Below are 18,364 nucleotides of genomic sequence, written 5' to 3'. Positions count from 1 at the left end.
ACAGAAAACCCCAAATAAAGCTGCAGCCCCGAGCTACACAGTCCCTACAGCTTTCTCCAGAGGCAGAGAGGGAGAAAGCTACTGGAAAAAATGACTGAGTACACCTATACAGGCATCATGCAAAGGTTGGGGAAAGGGATGTTCCTGCAGGTATGGAGAACAACTGTCTGCTTAGCTGAAGAAATCCTAATCCAATTCCTGCCACCTTAGAAGGATAATTTTTTTTTTTCTAAGTTACATTACTGCAAGAACACAAATGATGGCATTATGCACGTATGATTTCCATGAAGGCACTGATCTGGCATTCCAGCTATGTCTCCCCCTCTCCAATAAAACTGTTCCCTCACTTGCTCACTTTGGCACAGTGATTACATCTTGTAACACTGCAACACCAGTGTATTTTTTGCTGTTGCCATGACAACCATGCTGTTAGGTCAGATCTAAGGCAGCAGCTGCCCTCACCACTGCCAGATCCTGACAAGTACAGCTCTTCATGGTTTTCCCCCCTCTTAAATATGATGCCTACTTACCAAGATTCTCATAGCTTTTATTTAAAAAGAGAGGATTACAAATGACACCTACTTTTTCTGCTTCCCAAGAGCCATTACTGTCATGAGGCTGGGAACAGAAGTAACACAACCACCTATTTCTCCAGTAGCTGTAGGAGCTCACATGACCTTAAGCATGCTGAAAATCTTGCTTCCAAGTAAATATGGGCATTGGCTGCTGGCACTGGTGCACTATGCATAGCTCAATGAAAGGGTGGAAAATACAGCTGTAGCTAAGGAAAGCTTTTATGGGATACTGGAGTCTAAAATCTAAAAAAAAAAAAAAAAAAAGAAATCTAAAACACTCTGCTCTGCACTTCCTACACAGAAACTCAGATATATTTTCAAAATAAGAGCTTGAAAATAGTACTATTACTACACAAGTGTTTGTAAGAACGAAATGGTTAGAGCATACCACAGACAAGGAAAAGGGCAAGAATTCTTACATAAAAACAGATCTGAGTTTTGTCACTGTAGGTACAGAGCTAACTCCTTATTTTGCAAATGTTAGGTCCATACCCAATGCATCACTTGACCAAGATATCAAATACACCTGAGATAACAGAAGGGAGGGGGGAATTATTTGACAACTGAGGGGTTTTTTTTCAGTCATTCCTATTTTATATTGTCCAATTGAGTTTTACAATGGACATTTAAGAAGTAAACAAACTGAACTGTGGTAGAGAACTCTCATTTATTAAAAACATTCAGCTGCAAGTTTCTAATAACACTAATGAACCGCACACACACAAAGACTGAGCCTTGTAGCCACATGGTTGTGGCTGAGGGGTTGAGCACTGCAATGGTTTATTGAGGAAAAAACCCACAAACAACATGGTTCCACAGAGCTTTTCCCTCTCAAAGTTCACCTTCTCAGCAGTGCTGAGCCAAGAGAGCCCAGAAAGCAGGGCTGCTAAGAACCTGGAGCTACCCCTCCAAAGGCTTTCCTTGGATCACACTGAGAAGAAACTGAAAAAGAAGATTATTAACCAAGTTTCTAACAAGCTGTTAAGAGGAAATCCAGTTTACTACAGAAAGTATAGGTCTCTCCTGTTCACACTGCTTATCATACTCAGCTGTTCTGCATCTTTGCTAATACTGACATTTAAATTGCCTAAGGTACAAACCACCATCACTACAAATACAGGTTCTTTTGGAAAGCAATTTGAACAATTAGAAGTATCTACTGCAAACCAAACTTCTACCATTTACAAGGTGGCCAGTGAAAGTAAATGCACGTGAAAAGAAAAACATTCATGATACACAAACTGGTTTAATGAAAACTTAAAAACACACTTCAGGAATAAAACCTCCAGGTACACAGCAATTACTAATTATGAAGCTGTTGATGATCTTGGAAAAGCATTTGGGAATTCATGACCAAGTATTCATCTTTGAATTCGGAGGGAGAGGGAGGGAACAACCATGACCTTCCAAGTCCTTCAGCACCACTGCACACAGAACTGTATTACTTGATATATTTTTCCATGAATTTTTTGTGAAATTCTGATCTCAGAGTATCATTCACGAATCTTTTGTCCTTTTTTGTTTCATCTATTCCTTTGGCACAATTCTTAAAGACAACATCATCATCCCACCTGAAAACAGAAGATTTAACTTCAGTAAATTTGTATGAAAATTAGGTACAATGTAGAAAAGTATATAAATGAAGTTTGGCCCTCCTAATTAAGTGTACTAAAAACAATTAGTCATCAAGGTTAGATTTTAGTCTTCAAGAAGAAAAGATCTGTTTTTCTAATCTAAGCTGTTTCCTACATGCTCCTGAGTTAGAAATATGATGAATATAGGGAGCTTAAAAGTCAATGTATCTTTGCAGAAAATAACCATTCAAACACAGCAGAAAAAATCCACTTTAATCTAATGGCCCTAATTATGATAAACACAACAGTAACTGGAATATCTGCAAACAAGAATTGTACTCAGAAAAAGCCTGTTACTTATTAAATCCAGACACTAAAAAAAACCCAAACAAATTAACAAAAAACAAAAAAAATCAACTAGATTTTAAAGGAGAGCATTTCCTGAGGAACTTTGGTCCTGTTTACTTTCTGTATCATTTGGAACAGTGTAAGACAAAACACAAATTCTCAGTCTCTTTTTAAGAAAACGGAAAGTAGCAGGATGATTTGTTCAAGCAAATGCAGAGAACAATCACTACATCCATCAGTATCACAATTCTACATCACATTTCCAACAAGATCTGGGGAAGGAAATAAAACAGTATGGCAGTGATGACATTTTCTGACCCTGAATATCAGGAGGGAGCAAGGGGATGGATATCACAGCACTGACTGCACAGTTACCTCCTCTTCACTTTGAAGTTTGCCTGAGGCTGTGCTGGGCCAGTGAGGTTCAGCAGGGGGTTCCCACTCAGAATGTTCTCCATCCGAATTCTTTCTTCTTCAGCTTTTTGCTCTTGTTCCTAAAACCAAATAATGGATACATTACTTTTCTGGGCCATTTTTCTCATCTAGTTGGTAGAGATCAACATCACTCAGCTGCAGACACTCACACAGATAGATTTTAATTCTTAGCTCTGACTTTTCAGAGCATTTGACACACATTTAAGTAGAATAAGGACAGAGGCAGAGCTACTCTAAAGAGCTTAGCATTGCTAATTAACTGTCAATGTAGCAACATTCCTATCTGCTTGCTTACCTCTGATATGCCAATAAATATTCAGTTAAGATTTAGCTTTACCATTTACATATTTATTGTATTAAAAACTGCATGCAAGGATTTTTTTATCTTCATGAGGAAAGAGAATACTTTATACTATATACATCAAGTGGAAGAAACCTTATATACAGTATGTTGAAACTTCTCTGTCTTCAGCAATCTGCTTGGGTTTTACAATTACAATTTCAAATAGTACTGAGAAACCTAAGGTGAAACTGAGCAGTGGATGTCATAAGACGATTTAAGAGTTCCAGTACTAAGGAGCAGAAAAATTTTCTACTCCTTGTACTGTCAAAAGCATGTTACTCAAGCCTGCACTTGAGGCAACACAAGGTAGATTACACTGCCCACACTCCAAGCTCTATTAATATATTCAGTGACTTAAAATGTTCACAGACTTCAAAATGAATACATAATAATAATTTACACCATATTTTTCCACAACCTTTCATATGTACTACAAGGACTGTTATTTGATGGAAGCACTAGAAGGAAAAAAAATTCCTTTAATTTGGATGACTAACTAACTAGGTTTCCTGATTCCCTTATGCTGAAGTATGTTCTGAAGATATTCTACTTTAAAAAATGTACTGAAGTCCCATTAGCATTGCAGCAGACTCAAAACATGGCTTCAAAAAATGACAGAAACTAATGACAAAGAGATCACAAGATTGGTGTTTGGGTTGGTTTGGTTTGTTTGCTTGTTTTGTTGGTTTTTTTTCAAAATGCAGAATCCTCATGGGCTGAGTGCTAAAATGTTTTTCTTGATGACAGCAGCTACAAGGTTTAAGTGCCTAACTTGAACACTGATGTGTAGCCAGAGTTCTCTAGCTTCACGCATTAAATCAGTGCTAAGTAATACACTATTAGAAATATCTACAATTTACAATTGCCTTCAACTGGACTGATAAGGTATGTGAAATATTCATATAAAACACCCCAACCTTCCTAAGAACAATACCAACTTAACAGACATGAATACCAGATGATGCCAGATCACCAGTGAAGATTTTACTTTTCAAAATCTACGCAAGTTTTACTTATGAAAAAACCCTGACCAGTACCCTGTTTCTCACAAATAAAATTTAAAATGAGATGCAATTAATTGCCAATGGGAAGGGAAAAGCTCCTCAGAAGGACATAATGCTTTAAAGCATGGCACAGCTTCAGAACAAGCCCCTGGCTGTATTAAAACATGTGCTTAGGAGAAACTTGCCCTTGCTGTTGTATCCATGAAGTTTTAGACAAATTGCTGAAGTTAGAAGTTAGTAACACAAATAAAGTTTTAAATTTTCAAACATAGCTCTAAGCTCAACATCTGCATTCTGTCTTCAGCTGTTATTACCACCCCTGTAAATAAGGAAACACAAAGGGCAAGTATATCTTACATGGAACAGTGATTTCCACCTCTTTATTAGAAATATAATTTCTGACTACACATTTCTTTCCTCTGTGGATTACAGACAAGAAATGTGTACAGCTTCTGCTGCACAGGATGCCAGCCTCTCATTACCTTTCCCTGTAAGATGGAGGAGCCAACAGCAGTGAAATGCCATTTACTGCAGTCTGCTCCCTCCAGAAGTGAAGCAGCCTCAGACAACCTTACAGCATACACACACCAAGCACAACCCAGGTACACTGGTACAAGTGACAAAACCAGCACTGATTTTCAGGTACCTCCTTGAGAGATGACCAGATTCTGCTGAGAGAATCACAGAACTGTTCTGGTTGGAAAAGACCTTTAAAATCACTGAGCCCAACCAGTCCAGTGCTAAACCAGATTCCTCAGCACCACATCTGCATGTCTGTTAAACACCAGTGGTGGTGATGCAGCCACCTCCCTTGGCAGTTTCATTTCTGATCATCAAGGAAAGAAAAACTTTGTTGCCCTGGTTGTTATTATTATTATTAATTTTTTTATTTAAGTATAACCTTAACCCTTGGCATAGAGCAAGGTTACTTTCACAGAAAGTGTGAAATTCCTCAAGTGAATCCATTGCATCATTCTGTTTAGTTTTTAAAGATGTTGAGTAGCTGACAGAAAACCCCAAATACTCACATTTCATTTGAGGCCAAAAAAGCATGATTTCAATGCTAACTTCTGAATGACAAACTATGTCAGAACTGCCCTTAGTAGCAGGGAATAGAACTTAATAATGCAGAGATCCACCCCAATTATTTGATCCCATGCAAATTACTAACCAAATGCAATACAGCTACACAAGTAACCAACTGAAAATGCAAAAAATAAGAGCACAGAGTAATCACAACTGCAGTATCTATACTACAAGCATACTTGTAATTTTGCCTACAAGGGAGGGGACACTGTAATTAGTTCTTGGGTATTGCTAGCATGTCTCAAACAATTAATGAAGAAATATCTACAATCTGCTTTTGCTTTTTTATTAAAAGTCTGTCTTAATCGCCAATTTGATATTTTAGTTAGACTCTTAAAAAGGGCTAATCCTTATCAAGATGCATTTTCTACTGTTTTATTTCAAAGTCTGCGACATGGCTAAACCACAGGACAGAGCTAAGATCTGCTTTGAGCACTGGTAAAGCAATATATGCAGTTATAAACACTGTGAAATACACCTGTAAGAAAACAAACAAAAAACTTTAAGTCTGTTTTCAGATAAGCAATAGTATGACTGGATGTTAAATGAGTTTTGCTGGAACTGCACACATAGATTCAGCTGCTCACTGGTTTGAGGTTTGTTTTTAATTATTTTCATTGACCTTTTAAGGAAGTGCTTGCAAATTGGTTTGGAATATTGAGACAAGTTTCCATGAAAGCCACCCATGGATAGCTGACATGGACAGCAGACCTGGCATTTGTCCTGTTTGAAACAGGCCCGGGATGATTCCATAGGAAAAGCTTTTGAAACTAAAATTTCCTGGTCAGTTCAGTGTCTACTAGAAACAACCTGAGAGATTAAAATAATGAAAAAAAGTCAGGAGACTTTTTAATGAAAAAAACCTCCCATGCTCAATCAGTTTTTAAGAAACATTAACTGGACTTATTTAATGTTTCTACAGAATTTAAGGAAATTTAAACATTTTGAGAAGTTAACAAACTTTGACAGATATTGCTTATGTGGTTGACAAACTATTTGCTTCAGTTATAGGGAAATGTCAGTCTGAAGGAAGTTAAAACCTCTTAATATTTGTAAAAATTAGACTTATAGGATTTCTATGTAAATTTCTACTACCAAGTAAGGGAAGTTAACAGAGAACATGTTGATCTGAAAAGAGAGTCTCATTTTTTTGGTTTTAACTGCTGGCTCAACAGAGATGCATTTCAAAAGGAGCAATCCTCCTTTTGTGGAAAATTAAATACATCACACCAAACTGATTAATGAAGACAATTAACACAAATACAATTTACTTTAAATGAAGTCTTGGCGATAACTGGGCTGGCATTTTAAAATCAAAATAAATAAAGTCTCAAGAAAAAAATTATATCTGGCACAAGTTTTGAGATTTATTACTGTTTTTACCCACTTTACCTTGTTAAGACCCTGGCACATTCAAGAAGCTGCAGAGAGAATAATGTGCAGAAGAGTGAACACTCCCATTTGCCTTGCCACAGGGTTCCCCATGCTGCTGAGTACTGACAACAGCTTTTCAGCAGAGAAACCTTCTCTGTGTGTGTGGATTAGGACTAACAACAACTACATAATTAAGACTTTGAAGAAGATTTTATCTTGAAGTCAGCTGGATATAAGGTTACTTACAAAATTAGGTTTAAGTTGGGGTTTGCAATGCATGGTAATCTGAAATCCCACCTATCTGAAGGGAAAGGGGATTTATATAAACTGGCTATAAAAAGCTTTGCCAGGAATGCCTTATTTCAAAGCCATGGAAAACCAGGCATAATCTAAACAGACTGCACCCCTAAAGTCAATATACATAAGTGATCTTCCTAAGGAGAACCTGAGTCCTAGAGACTCTTTCCAAAGCTGTGCCCCACCTTGGCTTTCACTTTTTCCATCAACATAGCCTTACTTTCCTACTCTTAAAAAAACCCTCGAGAAAATAAAATCCCAAGTACCTGCAGAGTATCCACTGAAGTTTTCAACCACAAAAGAGCCCATCTGCCACCAACTGGTGAAAGGATGAACAGCAGGTAGTGAGTGTGCAACAGTGTGCAATATTGCAAATAAATAATATGAATTTTTAGGAAGAAATAAGCATTCATTTCAGATAAGTGTGCATGTATTCAGTATGCATGTAGCATTGGATATTACAAACCTTGCTGCTGGGAGAAGGAGAACGTCCATGAAGGTAAAAAATAATACCAGTTGAGGCCAAAATAACCCATTACTTCATAGCTTTTAGCTCCCTCTAGTGACAAATCAAAATTTCACTGAGATGGTAAAATACTCTCCAAAGGAACAGAAAAGCTCTGCCTTGGTTGTCTGTACTGCTATTATTTTCCTAATGCAAGTTTCCTACACTGAAATGTGAAAAGCTCCACCGTTTAATCTAGATTTATAATTTCAATTATCAGGCCAAGTGAGAAATCCAGGCAAATCTAAGCTTAATTTTAAGCACCATGTGAGGACACCTGAAATAGAAATCTTTCCCATGCACTGCTACCCTCAGTTTCCAGTTCAGAACATTCCACACAGAATACACGAACGAATTTTGCCAGTAATTTCCACCATGTTATTACTGCAGAACACATTTCCATTGCTCTGTGATGTGCTTCAAATGTCTAGATAAAGAGATGAGAGAGTGGTGAAGCACTACATTGCTGCCCACTAATATTTAAAACATTATTCTCTCCTAGCTGTTGCTCCTGTCTGCAGGACACTAACTAAACCCTGTTCACTGTCAGGTGACTACTGGAGAGCATTTGTGAAAAACATGAAATTATAAGCATGCCTGTTAAGCTCTGATAAGGTTATGAGCAGTGCTAAGGCAACAAAACATTTATTTACCACAGCAACAAAGAACCCATCCACACTTAATATGCTTATGTAGTATGTTCTAAAACCATCTCAGATTACCTTATAGAAAGATGACAAGGTTGAGTTTTCATTTTTATTTTTTTACACCTATGTGTAACAGCACACAAAACTACTCAAACTAATTTATGCAATGTTTTTCAAAACCTTAAAATTATTTAAGCCCATCTCTAAGGAAAAAAACCAAACCAAACCAAAAAAACCAACAGAAATAGTTCATTATTAAGCAGAAGAGGGGATGCTGCACATCCCCATCACTTCTGTTGCAGCACCAGAGGCAGGGCATTTCAGCAGTGTAGATAAAATATCTGGACTCTAAACTCCACTGCAATACAATGTGAAAGCCAGAAGAGTTCATCCAAGGTCGTGATCAGTTTGACAACACAGACTATTCCAGAAACAGTCCCTACAAGTCCATATATCCATCAGGGATTTTGCTAATACACTCCATCCCAACAATCTCTCTCATACTGAGGAGGAGTGGGAGCCAACAGCATGGGATTTGATCCCCCTCATGGGAAAACAATCTAATTACAGGGACTTCTCTTTTAAGGGCAGAACATGGTGTTTCTTTCTGCAGAGAGAGGAATTACAGGGAGGTATGAAGGCTACACGTGAACTGACTTTTTCAAGTTCCAAACAGACAGACTGTTGTATTATTAATTCCTTTTTGTGAAGATGTTTGTCAGATTGACTTGCCTGTGTCTAAGAACATGAAAACAGTTCTGGTCACAAAGTTACAGCTGGTGCTCCTTACCAAGGCAACACAGCACCAGTGAAAGAGAAACTTGCAGCCATAAGCAAGATCATCAAAAAGCACACATACTTTTTTTCACAAATAAAAATCTTATTTTTTGTTTCATAAGAGCTAGTAAACAAATTAAGTCACTAATGCCACAACACAGTTTGGTATAACAGCAGTCCCCAGAGAAGGACTTGCAAGACCTTGACTCACTGTCTCTACAAAGTGTTGGGAAAGTAAATACAGGGTTTTTTACAGGTTCAGTATGCCTGCTAATAAAAAGAATTCCTGACAACAATTATTAGCTAGAAGAACAGATACATCATGTCTGAGAGGAGCTCTGAAGGGCACTTTGTTTACTAGTTCTTGCTTGTCCTAAGTACTTAAGGCACAGTAGTTTGCAAAAGAACAGATGCTCTTCACAGGGTGAGGTTTTACCTTTCGAGCCTGTTCCTCAGCTCGCTCCTTCTTGATTTTTTCCAGTTCAGCCAGAAGAGCTGCAGTGTCATCATCATCACTGTCTTCCAAGTCCTCATCTTCATCATCTTCCTAAAAACAAGTGAAAACAAGAAGCACTTAATTCATTTATCAAAAATAGCTTTTAGTTCTAAAGGCTACTGCATACTAAAAAAAATAAATTAAAAAAAAAAAACAACAACCAAAAAAGCCCCTCAAACAGTCCTGGTCTGTGCGGCTAAGGCTGCAATTTGATGCTGGTTGGTTGATGATGGTTGATTTCTGGAGTACTTGGGTGCATGCAGCAGGAGTGAGTAAAAAAGGAATGGTTTGTTTGCTTGGTTACAGTAATGTGAAGAAAAAACAAGTTTGTGACGTTTGGATTACTGAAATTAATTTTTTATAATCAAATACAATGTAGCTGCTGGATTCTAGAGATTTATTGTACTCAATCACTTTCTAACCATTGTAATTCAAGTCATCAGAATAGTGTGCTCAAATATCCCATCCAGAATTGTTGGGATCAAGTGTAACAGGGTTGAAAAAATACCTCAACTTATTGACAAGCCTTAGACCTAACACACAGACATCTGCATGATGAGAGGAATCAAAAGCAAAAACCCATTTCTCATGCTGACTTTGTCTCTTTAACAGCTCTACCCTAGGGGAATTCTAAGTAAACCAGCAGCTGACACTCTAAAAAGCCACCCAACTCACTATACTTTAGGTGGCATTTTCAGTTCTCTAATTTTTTTATGCTTTCCAAGAACACCATTAGAGCATGGGCCAGAATCCTCTGAACCATTCTGTAACTTCTGCCACAGTAGAGTAACTGTGAAAGGAAGATATGCTGGAACCTGTCTTCAATTTTAGACCCAGAATATAAGTATGTATTCTATTAACAGCAAATCCTGAAGTCAGAACAGTGTAAGGAAAGAAGACAGATACATACATCAGTAAGTGGATCATCTGCATCAAGATTTGCTGCAGGAATCTGGTCTAGCCGAGGCTTCTTAGACACAGAAGATGATGTTGTGTGTTCTATGGCACAGGATTTAAAAACGAACAAACAAAAGTGACTACATCACTTCATTTAATAGCATCTACTGTCAGAAAGCAAATACCTTCCCAAAGATGGCATTTTAGATACAACCTTATGCTTACTTTTTCCTCACTTCCCAATCTTGATGCCCATGCTTATCCCTCCCCTGTAGCTATGCTCAAGGGCAGCAGTAACACCCCTAAACTCAAAATCTGACCTCCAGATGTTTTTATGATGTCATTATTTGAAGAAGAAAGAACAACAAAAGAAAAAGCTGAGAAGAAATATCCTTATTCTATATATCCCATTGGAGAATAAACGTTACTGTTGGATAGGTTGGCCCAAATCACATCTGCTTTCATCTGTAACTTGAAATCCCCATACCACCTTCACACCCAAACTTCAAGTACCTAAATTCTGTCAAGCTTAATATTATAAATTACTGTTTCTCAAACAACACACATTTGATTAATTTGAGTTATCACTTCACTATATCTGAACAGAATTCCACACTTTAAAAACACATTTACTGTGACACTGGTGCTGCAGTGCTGAAGTTGTTCATCTTCTTCCTGTCTCACTTGTCTAAGTACAAGAAAAGTACTTGTAGTAGGTACAAGAAAAGCCCTTTATTAGCTGTACATACTTGCTGCCAATTCATTACAATCATCCTGTATCAGCTGGCCTGCACAATGGCCTACACTCTTCTACTGGCTGGCCTAGATTTCTTGCTAGCACGAAGCCTGCCTGAAAGGCAGCAGACATTCCTCTGCAGGTCAGCAGCTCCGAATTATCAGGCCAACACCTAAACTCTACTCTCATGACATGCTGTCTGCAACCTGAAAACTTCTCACAACGCTGAGCTTTGTGCAAGATCAATGCCACATAGTGGTATTAAGATTTTTTGCTTCTCTGTTTTTACCTCTGGTTGGTCTGTCTCTGTTCTTTTCTCTGGCAGCAACCCGTTCTCTCTCCTCCAGCTCCCTCCTGAAATCACGGTTACGCAGCTCCTCGGGAGCATCCTGAGTGGTCTGCCTATAACAACATGAGGGAGGGAAAAAAATAAGGAAGCTGACAGTCTGCAGCTGGGAGCAAGATTTTGAAGGATGTCAATAAATCCTGGACTGAATGGGTAAGTATAAGGAATAAGAATGAGGTATCATGAAGTCAAATGTTTCTTTTTTTCTTTCTTCACCAATCCCCTCTCCGTGGGCAGACACACCCACATGTGCTCTGCCACACACACACACACACACACACACACTTGCTCCTTTCAGTGGCTCTCAAACTACTTAAAAGACCCTGCACAAATTCCTGCAATAACAGAATGACCCCACCTACTCCTTGCCTAAGCTGCATCTCCTGTTCTTCAGCAGTCCAAGCCCAGTGTCTCAGCAGACACCCAGCAGCACCATGGTCACCTTTCCTCACCCTCAAGTCACTGAAACACAGCCCCTAAGGACTACAGATAAGACCAAGACTACAAGATTTCATAGAATCACAGAATCGGCTGGGTTGGAAGGGGCCTCAGAGATCATCAAGTCCAACCCTTGATCCACTACTGCTGCAGTTACCAGACCATGGCACTGAGTGCCACATCCAGTCTCTTTTTAAATATCTCCAGGGATGGAGAATCCACTACTTCCCTGGGCAGCCCATTCCAATGTCTGATCACCCTTTCGGTAAAGAAATTCTTTCTAATATCTAACCTAAACCTCCCCTGGCACAACTTAAGACCATGCCCTCTTGTCTTGCTGAGAAAAGAGACCCCTTGCCTGGGAAAAGAGCCCAACACCCCCCTGGCTCCAACCTCCTTTCATGGAGTTGTAGAGAGTGATGAGGTCTCCCCTGAGCCTCCTCTTCTCCAGGCTGAACAGCCCCAGCCCCCTCAGCCTCTCCTCATAGGGTTTGTGCTCGAGTCCTTTCACCAGCCCAGTTGCCTCCTTTGGACCTGCTCCAGGACCTCAATCTCCCTCCTGAACTGAGGGGCCCAGAACTGGACACAAGCTGTGGCCTCACCAGAGCTGAGTACAGGGGCAGAATCACTTCCCTAGACCTGCTGGCCACGCTGTTCCTGAAAAAAAGGGTTCACAAACCCTTTCCCCTCCAACAAACATGTAAGATACTTTCTAATTAAAAAAAAACAAAAAAAATTTGGGGAAACAGGGAAAACACTTGTGAAACATGCAAATACATGGTTTTCCCTCTTCTATACAACACACACTGGCCAAAAGCAACAGACTATTTATATTTAAGTCACACTCAGTTTCACCTAGAGAGAGCTTTTCTCTGTGAAAATCCTGAAAAGAACTAATGAATAAAACCAAGCAGCAATTCCTTTCACCTTTCTATGAACCCAGTGCTGGAAATAGGAGTCCCTGGAGGAAACCCAGACTGGAGTCACTGTAAATACAGTGTGCACAGACCATCCTTAGGATGAAGTATTTAATTTACTTTTGTAATTAAAACCTTTTTGTAAACAGAGCCCTGATATAGCTGCAAAATCCCCCCAAGCCCCACGTCATTCTAACAAACATGAGTAGGACTGAAACACTGAACTTCACTTGCAATGATGCAGTCCTGGCAATTTAACAAAGACAACTTTGTTCTAGGTATTTGTGAGAAAGAAGACACTTGATGCCTCTTCCATCTCTCTCTCATGAACACAAAAGGACTTGTTAAAACATACACTGTATATTTCTGTACATATTTATCCCCACAGGCTTCCTTCAGGGCAACAGACTGGTATTCCAAACCCCACTTTTGTTTAAAGAAAAAAACCACCAGCAATTTTTCCCATAACACCAAAATGCATCTGACAGCACAGTGCTGTAGATCTTGGTATTCTTCAAAACACTCCAGCTCCCTTATCCACACAGATTCCTCAAAACCCAAAGGACAGGAGGAGGAGGGGAGGTAAAAGGGTCAGCTTCTGCACAAACAAGTGGAAACACAAAACCTTAGCAGTAGTTTCACTGACAAGAGTCACACAGGTTAGATGATTTGAGGTTTTTCCAGACTGAGACATTTCATTTAAATTCTAGGTATCAGAATCACACTGACTCCACCTCTCATTTAATCTTTCAAAATTATACAGAAGATTTATTATGCATTTCAAACAGAGGGAAATATTCACAAGATCCCACGACCTTTCACAATGATTAAAGCAATTTCCACCCCCAGGACCTGCATGAACCACTTGCAGGGTTTAACATCAGCTCTTATAACACATGCTATGGCCTGAGTGTTATTCCATGATTTCTCTGCTTCTTCTTCATGCCCCTGCCCCAGTGCTCCTTTGTCAAATATATGACACAATTCCTGCCTTCAAGACATACCCAACTTCACCCTCTTTATCCCATCTTGCTCTGCAAGCAACAGCACACTCATCAGCTCCTGTTGTTCCCAATTATTTTCTTAATAGATACTACTAAAATTAAACCCCTCCAATTAGTTGCAGTGGATTCAGCCTCCTAAGTCTGCTTTTGAGACTTCAGATTTTCAGCCCATTCACTCAGCAGCACTGCAGAACCTCTGCTCAGTGTCAAGCACATCATTATATTCTGTGAAAATCCATGCACACCAAAAAATCATTCCCAGAGTGTTTCACCATAGACCAAAAAACCTGATACCAACCTGTATTTGATTTTAGTGTGAGAAGGAAGGTCTCTGCTGGAATACTGTTTGGAGAGCTGACTTAAGTCTCCTTCACCTTTTCCTCTTCCTCCTCTTGCAGGTTCAAACGTTGGCCTCGCTGCTGTCGTCATTTTAACTACAACAGAATGAAGTTATAAACAGTGGGTGCTGCACCTTACAGTGGAAGATATTCACCAAAAGTTCCTTTATTCTTGGGCCTGTGCAGGCATCAAGCCCCACTGCAGAATAGCAGCTGCCACTGTGCTCAAAATCCCTGAAATTAAAGGAGCTTTTATGGATGGAATTGACAGAGTCTCTTCAGATTTTCCAAAGAAATGTGTCTGAAAAATGACACACAGACTCTAATAAGACCATAAAATGATATTTAGAAAGTAAATTCAGCTGTCCAGGAGTGAGTCTCCCACCCTTAAGGCAAATGGCACACTCTTGAAACTCAACTCTTTCACCTCCTGAAAAATTACAGCCAAAAATTATGGTCTAATGGGAATGACCCCCCCAGGATTCTGCAAAACCACAGGTAGGTATCATGGTGAGAAATCCTGGCTGGCACAGACAGCAGCAAGCCCTAGGGTGGTGTTGATAATTAGTTACTGATGAAGATTATGCAATTTGAATGCTCCACCACTCATCCTGGCCCTGTTCAGGTCCCCAGTCCCAGCACTGCCATCAATACTGCAGGATGGTTCTTTGGGACCTGCCTGTACACAGCTCCAGCAAACCTTCCAAAGGGTAAGGCTGCCCTGGAAGCACAAGGCTGACAGCTCCACCTGTATGTAAACAAAGTGCAGCTCAAGTAGCTTGGAAAAATGCAGAAGTCTTCACCAGGTCTCCTTTAGAAACTGCAAGGACTCCTGTGCTGCCAGCACATCCTAAAAAAAATGAACCAGCTGATGCCCCAAATCTCTGACAATTTTTTTTTGTGGTCAAGGAGTGAAAGAGACTCCAGCCAGCCACAGGCACACACAGCAAGCACTGTGCTCAGGACTGCCAGGCAGGAGCTGGAGACCCTGCAATCCTCAACCACCCTGCCAAGAGTTAAGATGGGTAAACAGTACCAAAAATCCCCCTGTGGTGACCAGAGCCACCTGAAGTCTGAAACTGTGCTCACTCCTGCTTCACTAAGACACACACAGACATCAACCACCGACTAAAGGCACATCAGGCACAGGAGATTCACCTGCAGAGACACAGACAGGCATCAGCCCTACCAACAAGAGAGCTGGGGGCTAAAGGATGACAAGAGAACACACTAAACAATAGTAAAGCAACGAAAAAGAAGTGAGATTGATTGCTTCATATGCTTTTGTGATACACAGATAAAAGATATTTATGCTCTGCTCGCATTATTTGTTGTTTTTGCACATCACAAAACACATTACTTGTTAAAAATGTAAAACAATTTGTCACTGAAAGTAACATCCCATCAGGCAGCACACATTTACTGCTACTGAACTGCTACTCAGAAAACAAAATTAACAGACAGAAACACCTTTAAAAAGAACTGACAAAGTAACTTGTTGACCAAGGACTGCTGATGCTCTTCAGTGATGCTGTGAAAGTCAGCTGTAGCTCAGCAGCACATTTTAGCTGTCTTGGCACACACTTTGCTAGGCTCATAATCCAAGAAATTCACTTGCTCTCAGGATTTATCTGTGCTAATTTTATGTAACAGGAGATCCATGAACTCAGGTGAAGAAAAAAGATCCAGTGTGGCTGTATGACTTCACGAAGCATTAACAAATCACCGAGAAACTTTCCCTGCTTCTTTCTGAAGTCAAGTCTAAAGTTGGCTTGGCCTTGGAGGACCCAAACAGAACCTGACACGGCTCAGGCACCGTCACAGTGACTTCTGGACCTTCAGAAATACAGCCTGGTCAGGGCGGTACGAAGCCGGGCCGGAGTTACTGACCGGCAGACAGTGACCGGGTTCTCCCCAGAGCTGAGTTCCCCGGGCTGCACCACTGCCCCCTCACAGCCCCCCCCGAGCCGCCCGCAGGGCCGAGCCCGGCCCGGATCCCTGGCCACCCCCCGCCGACACCAGAGCCGCAGCCCCGCGCTGCTTCGCCTCCAGCGGGCAGCCCGGCAGCCTCCTCACGACGCCGGAACGGAGCTGCGCCGTGACGGCCCCCCCTTCCTTTCCCCCCCGTCCCGGGGCTCCCCAGGAACGCCCCCGGCGGTACCCCCCGCCCCAGGGCCGCCTTTTCCCCCTCAGAGCCCCACCCCCAGCCCTGCGGGGCACCCAACATCCCTGCGGGACACCCCCCCGCCTGCCCGGGCACTCACACCGCGGCCTCCTCCCTCCCCGCGCAGCAAGGCCCTACGCCAACACCATGATTCCGCCGAGCGCCCACAGTGCACCGCGCGGGAACCATCGAGACGAGGCGGAGGACTTACCATAGACGTGAGGGAGGAGCTACCATAGAGAAGTCTGCGGGAGTGTCACAGGAGGGAAGCGAACTTGGCGGCCATGGTGGCGGCGGAGCTGGGGCTGTGCTGCTGCGGCGGCCTCCCCCGGCTCTCCTCCTCCTCTCCTCCTCTCCTCCTGCTCTCCTCCTCAGAGGTTGGGAGAGCGCGGAACAGGAAGCTTGGGGCTCTCGCCTATGTCCCGGGGTTGCCCCAGAGGAGGCCCTTGCCCTGAGGTACCGTAAAGCCGTGGCCCTGTGGCTGGTCCCGCCCGGGCAAGGCCTCTCCTTGTCAGGCTGTGCGGGCCGCGGGGCTCTCACTGCTGCGTTGAGGGGACAGGTAGGCAGAAAGAGAGGGACATGGGGCAGCCGTAAGTGTAGCCTGCTGCTGTGAGCCACTCTTGGACCCACTGATAAATTTCCTGATAAATAAACTTAGAAGTTGTGGGTCTCGGAGCAGTCTACCCTGACGGTGCTCACTTGATGCAGGAGGCTTGGGAAAGGGCAGTGTGTGCTGTTTTTACCCTGGATGTCAGTGTGAGGGGGAATGAGGGAATGGAGAGATAAAAGAGATAAAAGATAAAGGAGATAAAAGTTGTGATAGTTGTGATATCACCCCTTCTAGGGGTGATAGGAACAGAAACAATGGCAGAGGAAGAAAAAGGGACTATTTTTTAGTCATTCCCGTTGCTCAGAGGTCGGTATTAACATTAGCTTAAGCCCCTCCTTGCCGGCCAGCCAGCTCCCCCCTCACAGAGAACTCCTGTTCATGGGATGTATCCATTGCTGTCTCTAAAAGAAGCCAAACTACAACTGAGCATCACGCGGGGATTAAATTCTCTCTCTTAAAGTGTACTTTCTTGTGTCTGCTGTTGCTTTTAGATGCATTTTATTATCAAACTGCGAATCCACATGAGCAAAAGGCTCTTATGCAGCTACAAATCAGGCGGAGCGTTTTCCTGAGCGTGCAATTTAAGGAAGAGCCCGCAAGAGGTCCCCGAAGAGATCTCTGTCCGGGGAGCTGCAGATACTGAATTGCAGCCTTAGGGTCAGCAAGCCACCAGAGAAAGCACTTGGAAGTGGGCCCTTGGTATATAAAGAAAACGGTTATTTTAGGGAAATTGTCATAAATTTTAAGCTTCTACTTGAACTCAGAGTTCAAGTAACATTTTCTAACCTGTCAGTAACCAAGCAGCCACTGTTGCAGTTTCTTACCTACAAGCCTCAATCTGTGCCCTGATGAAAGGGGTTCTTGATTTCATCACAGGCAGCTAAGACTCAAGATCAAACCTTGCAGAGGAGTCTGGGTTCCTGTCTGGGTTGTCAGGAACTCAGCACGGAGGGGCTGCAGATCCCAGCAGCCTGGAAGCAGTGCAGCTCCTGCCTTTAAATCAGGGGGCACTGCTGGGCTGAGCTGACTGAGGTTCTGTTCTGCTCAGTGAGTTGTCCTGAGGGCAGTGCCTGCTGTTCAGCTGTAACACCCACCTGGCAGAAGTCTTGATTAAAGACCTGAAGAGACTTCCCCTGCTGTTTGGTCAGAGTTGATGGCAAGCATTGCCTGTCTGGAGCTTTACTGGAAGATGAGAGCTCAAAAATCAGCACACTTTCTGTTCTGAACTGATTCTTCCAGCAGTAAAGCCATGGTTTAGTGCCTTTGGCCAATTTGTGGGTTCCCCACAACCCCCATGTGTTTCCCTTCCCCCAAACACTGTGTGCTGATGTGAAGTACAAGAAGCTGCTGCTGTTTTTATGGCCAAAAGTTGGGTTTTCTTAGAAGACCTAGGCACAAAATAAGGATATTGGTGAAGTGCCTGAGTCCAGGCTCCTGAAAATCCCAACTCAGT

The 18,364-nt window shown here is 41.9% G+C and overlaps 1 protein-coding gene across 3 annotated transcripts; it reads right to left on the bottom strand.

The window, feature by feature from the left end:
- Nucleotides 1-1,338: 1,338 nt before the first annotated feature.
- Nucleotides 1,339-16,688, bottom strand: CWC15 (CWC15 spliceosome associated protein homolog). Of its 3 annotated transcripts, none has more exons than XM_030458915.1 (7): nt 16,513-16,688; nt 14,098-14,233; nt 11,384-11,496; nt 10,372-10,460; nt 9,402-9,512; nt 2,873-2,991; nt 1,339-2,146 (listed from the first exon to the last, which is right to left on the bottom strand). In XM_030458915.1, exons 2-7 carry the CDS (start codon nt 14,226-14,228, stop codon nt 2,017-2,019), a joined length of 693 nt encoding a protein of 230 aa, XP_030314775.1. In that variant the 5' UTR covers nt 14,229-14,233; nt 16,513-16,688; the 3' UTR covers nt 1,339-2,016. The 3 variants fall into 3 exon arrangements, with proteins under 3 accessions (XP_030314775.1, XP_030314786.1, XP_030314764.1); XM_030458926.1 differs by having other exon boundaries at nt 16,536-16,556; XM_030458904.1 differs by lacking the exon at nt 16,513-16,688 and adding an exon at nt 16,404-16,463.
- Between the last annotated feature and the right edge of the window lie 1,676 nt (nt 16,689-18,364).

The sequence above is a fragment of the Calypte anna genome, chromosome 1, assembly GCF_003957555.1.
Source record: "Calypte anna isolate BGI_N300 chromosome 1, bCalAnn1_v1.p, whole genome shotgun sequence".
In the NCBI taxonomy this organism is placed as follows: Eukaryota; Metazoa; Chordata; class Aves; order Apodiformes; family Trochilidae; genus Calypte; species Calypte anna.
The sequence above is the reverse complement of the archived record's forward strand: the minus strand, read 5'-3'. Positions and strand labels throughout refer to the sequence as shown.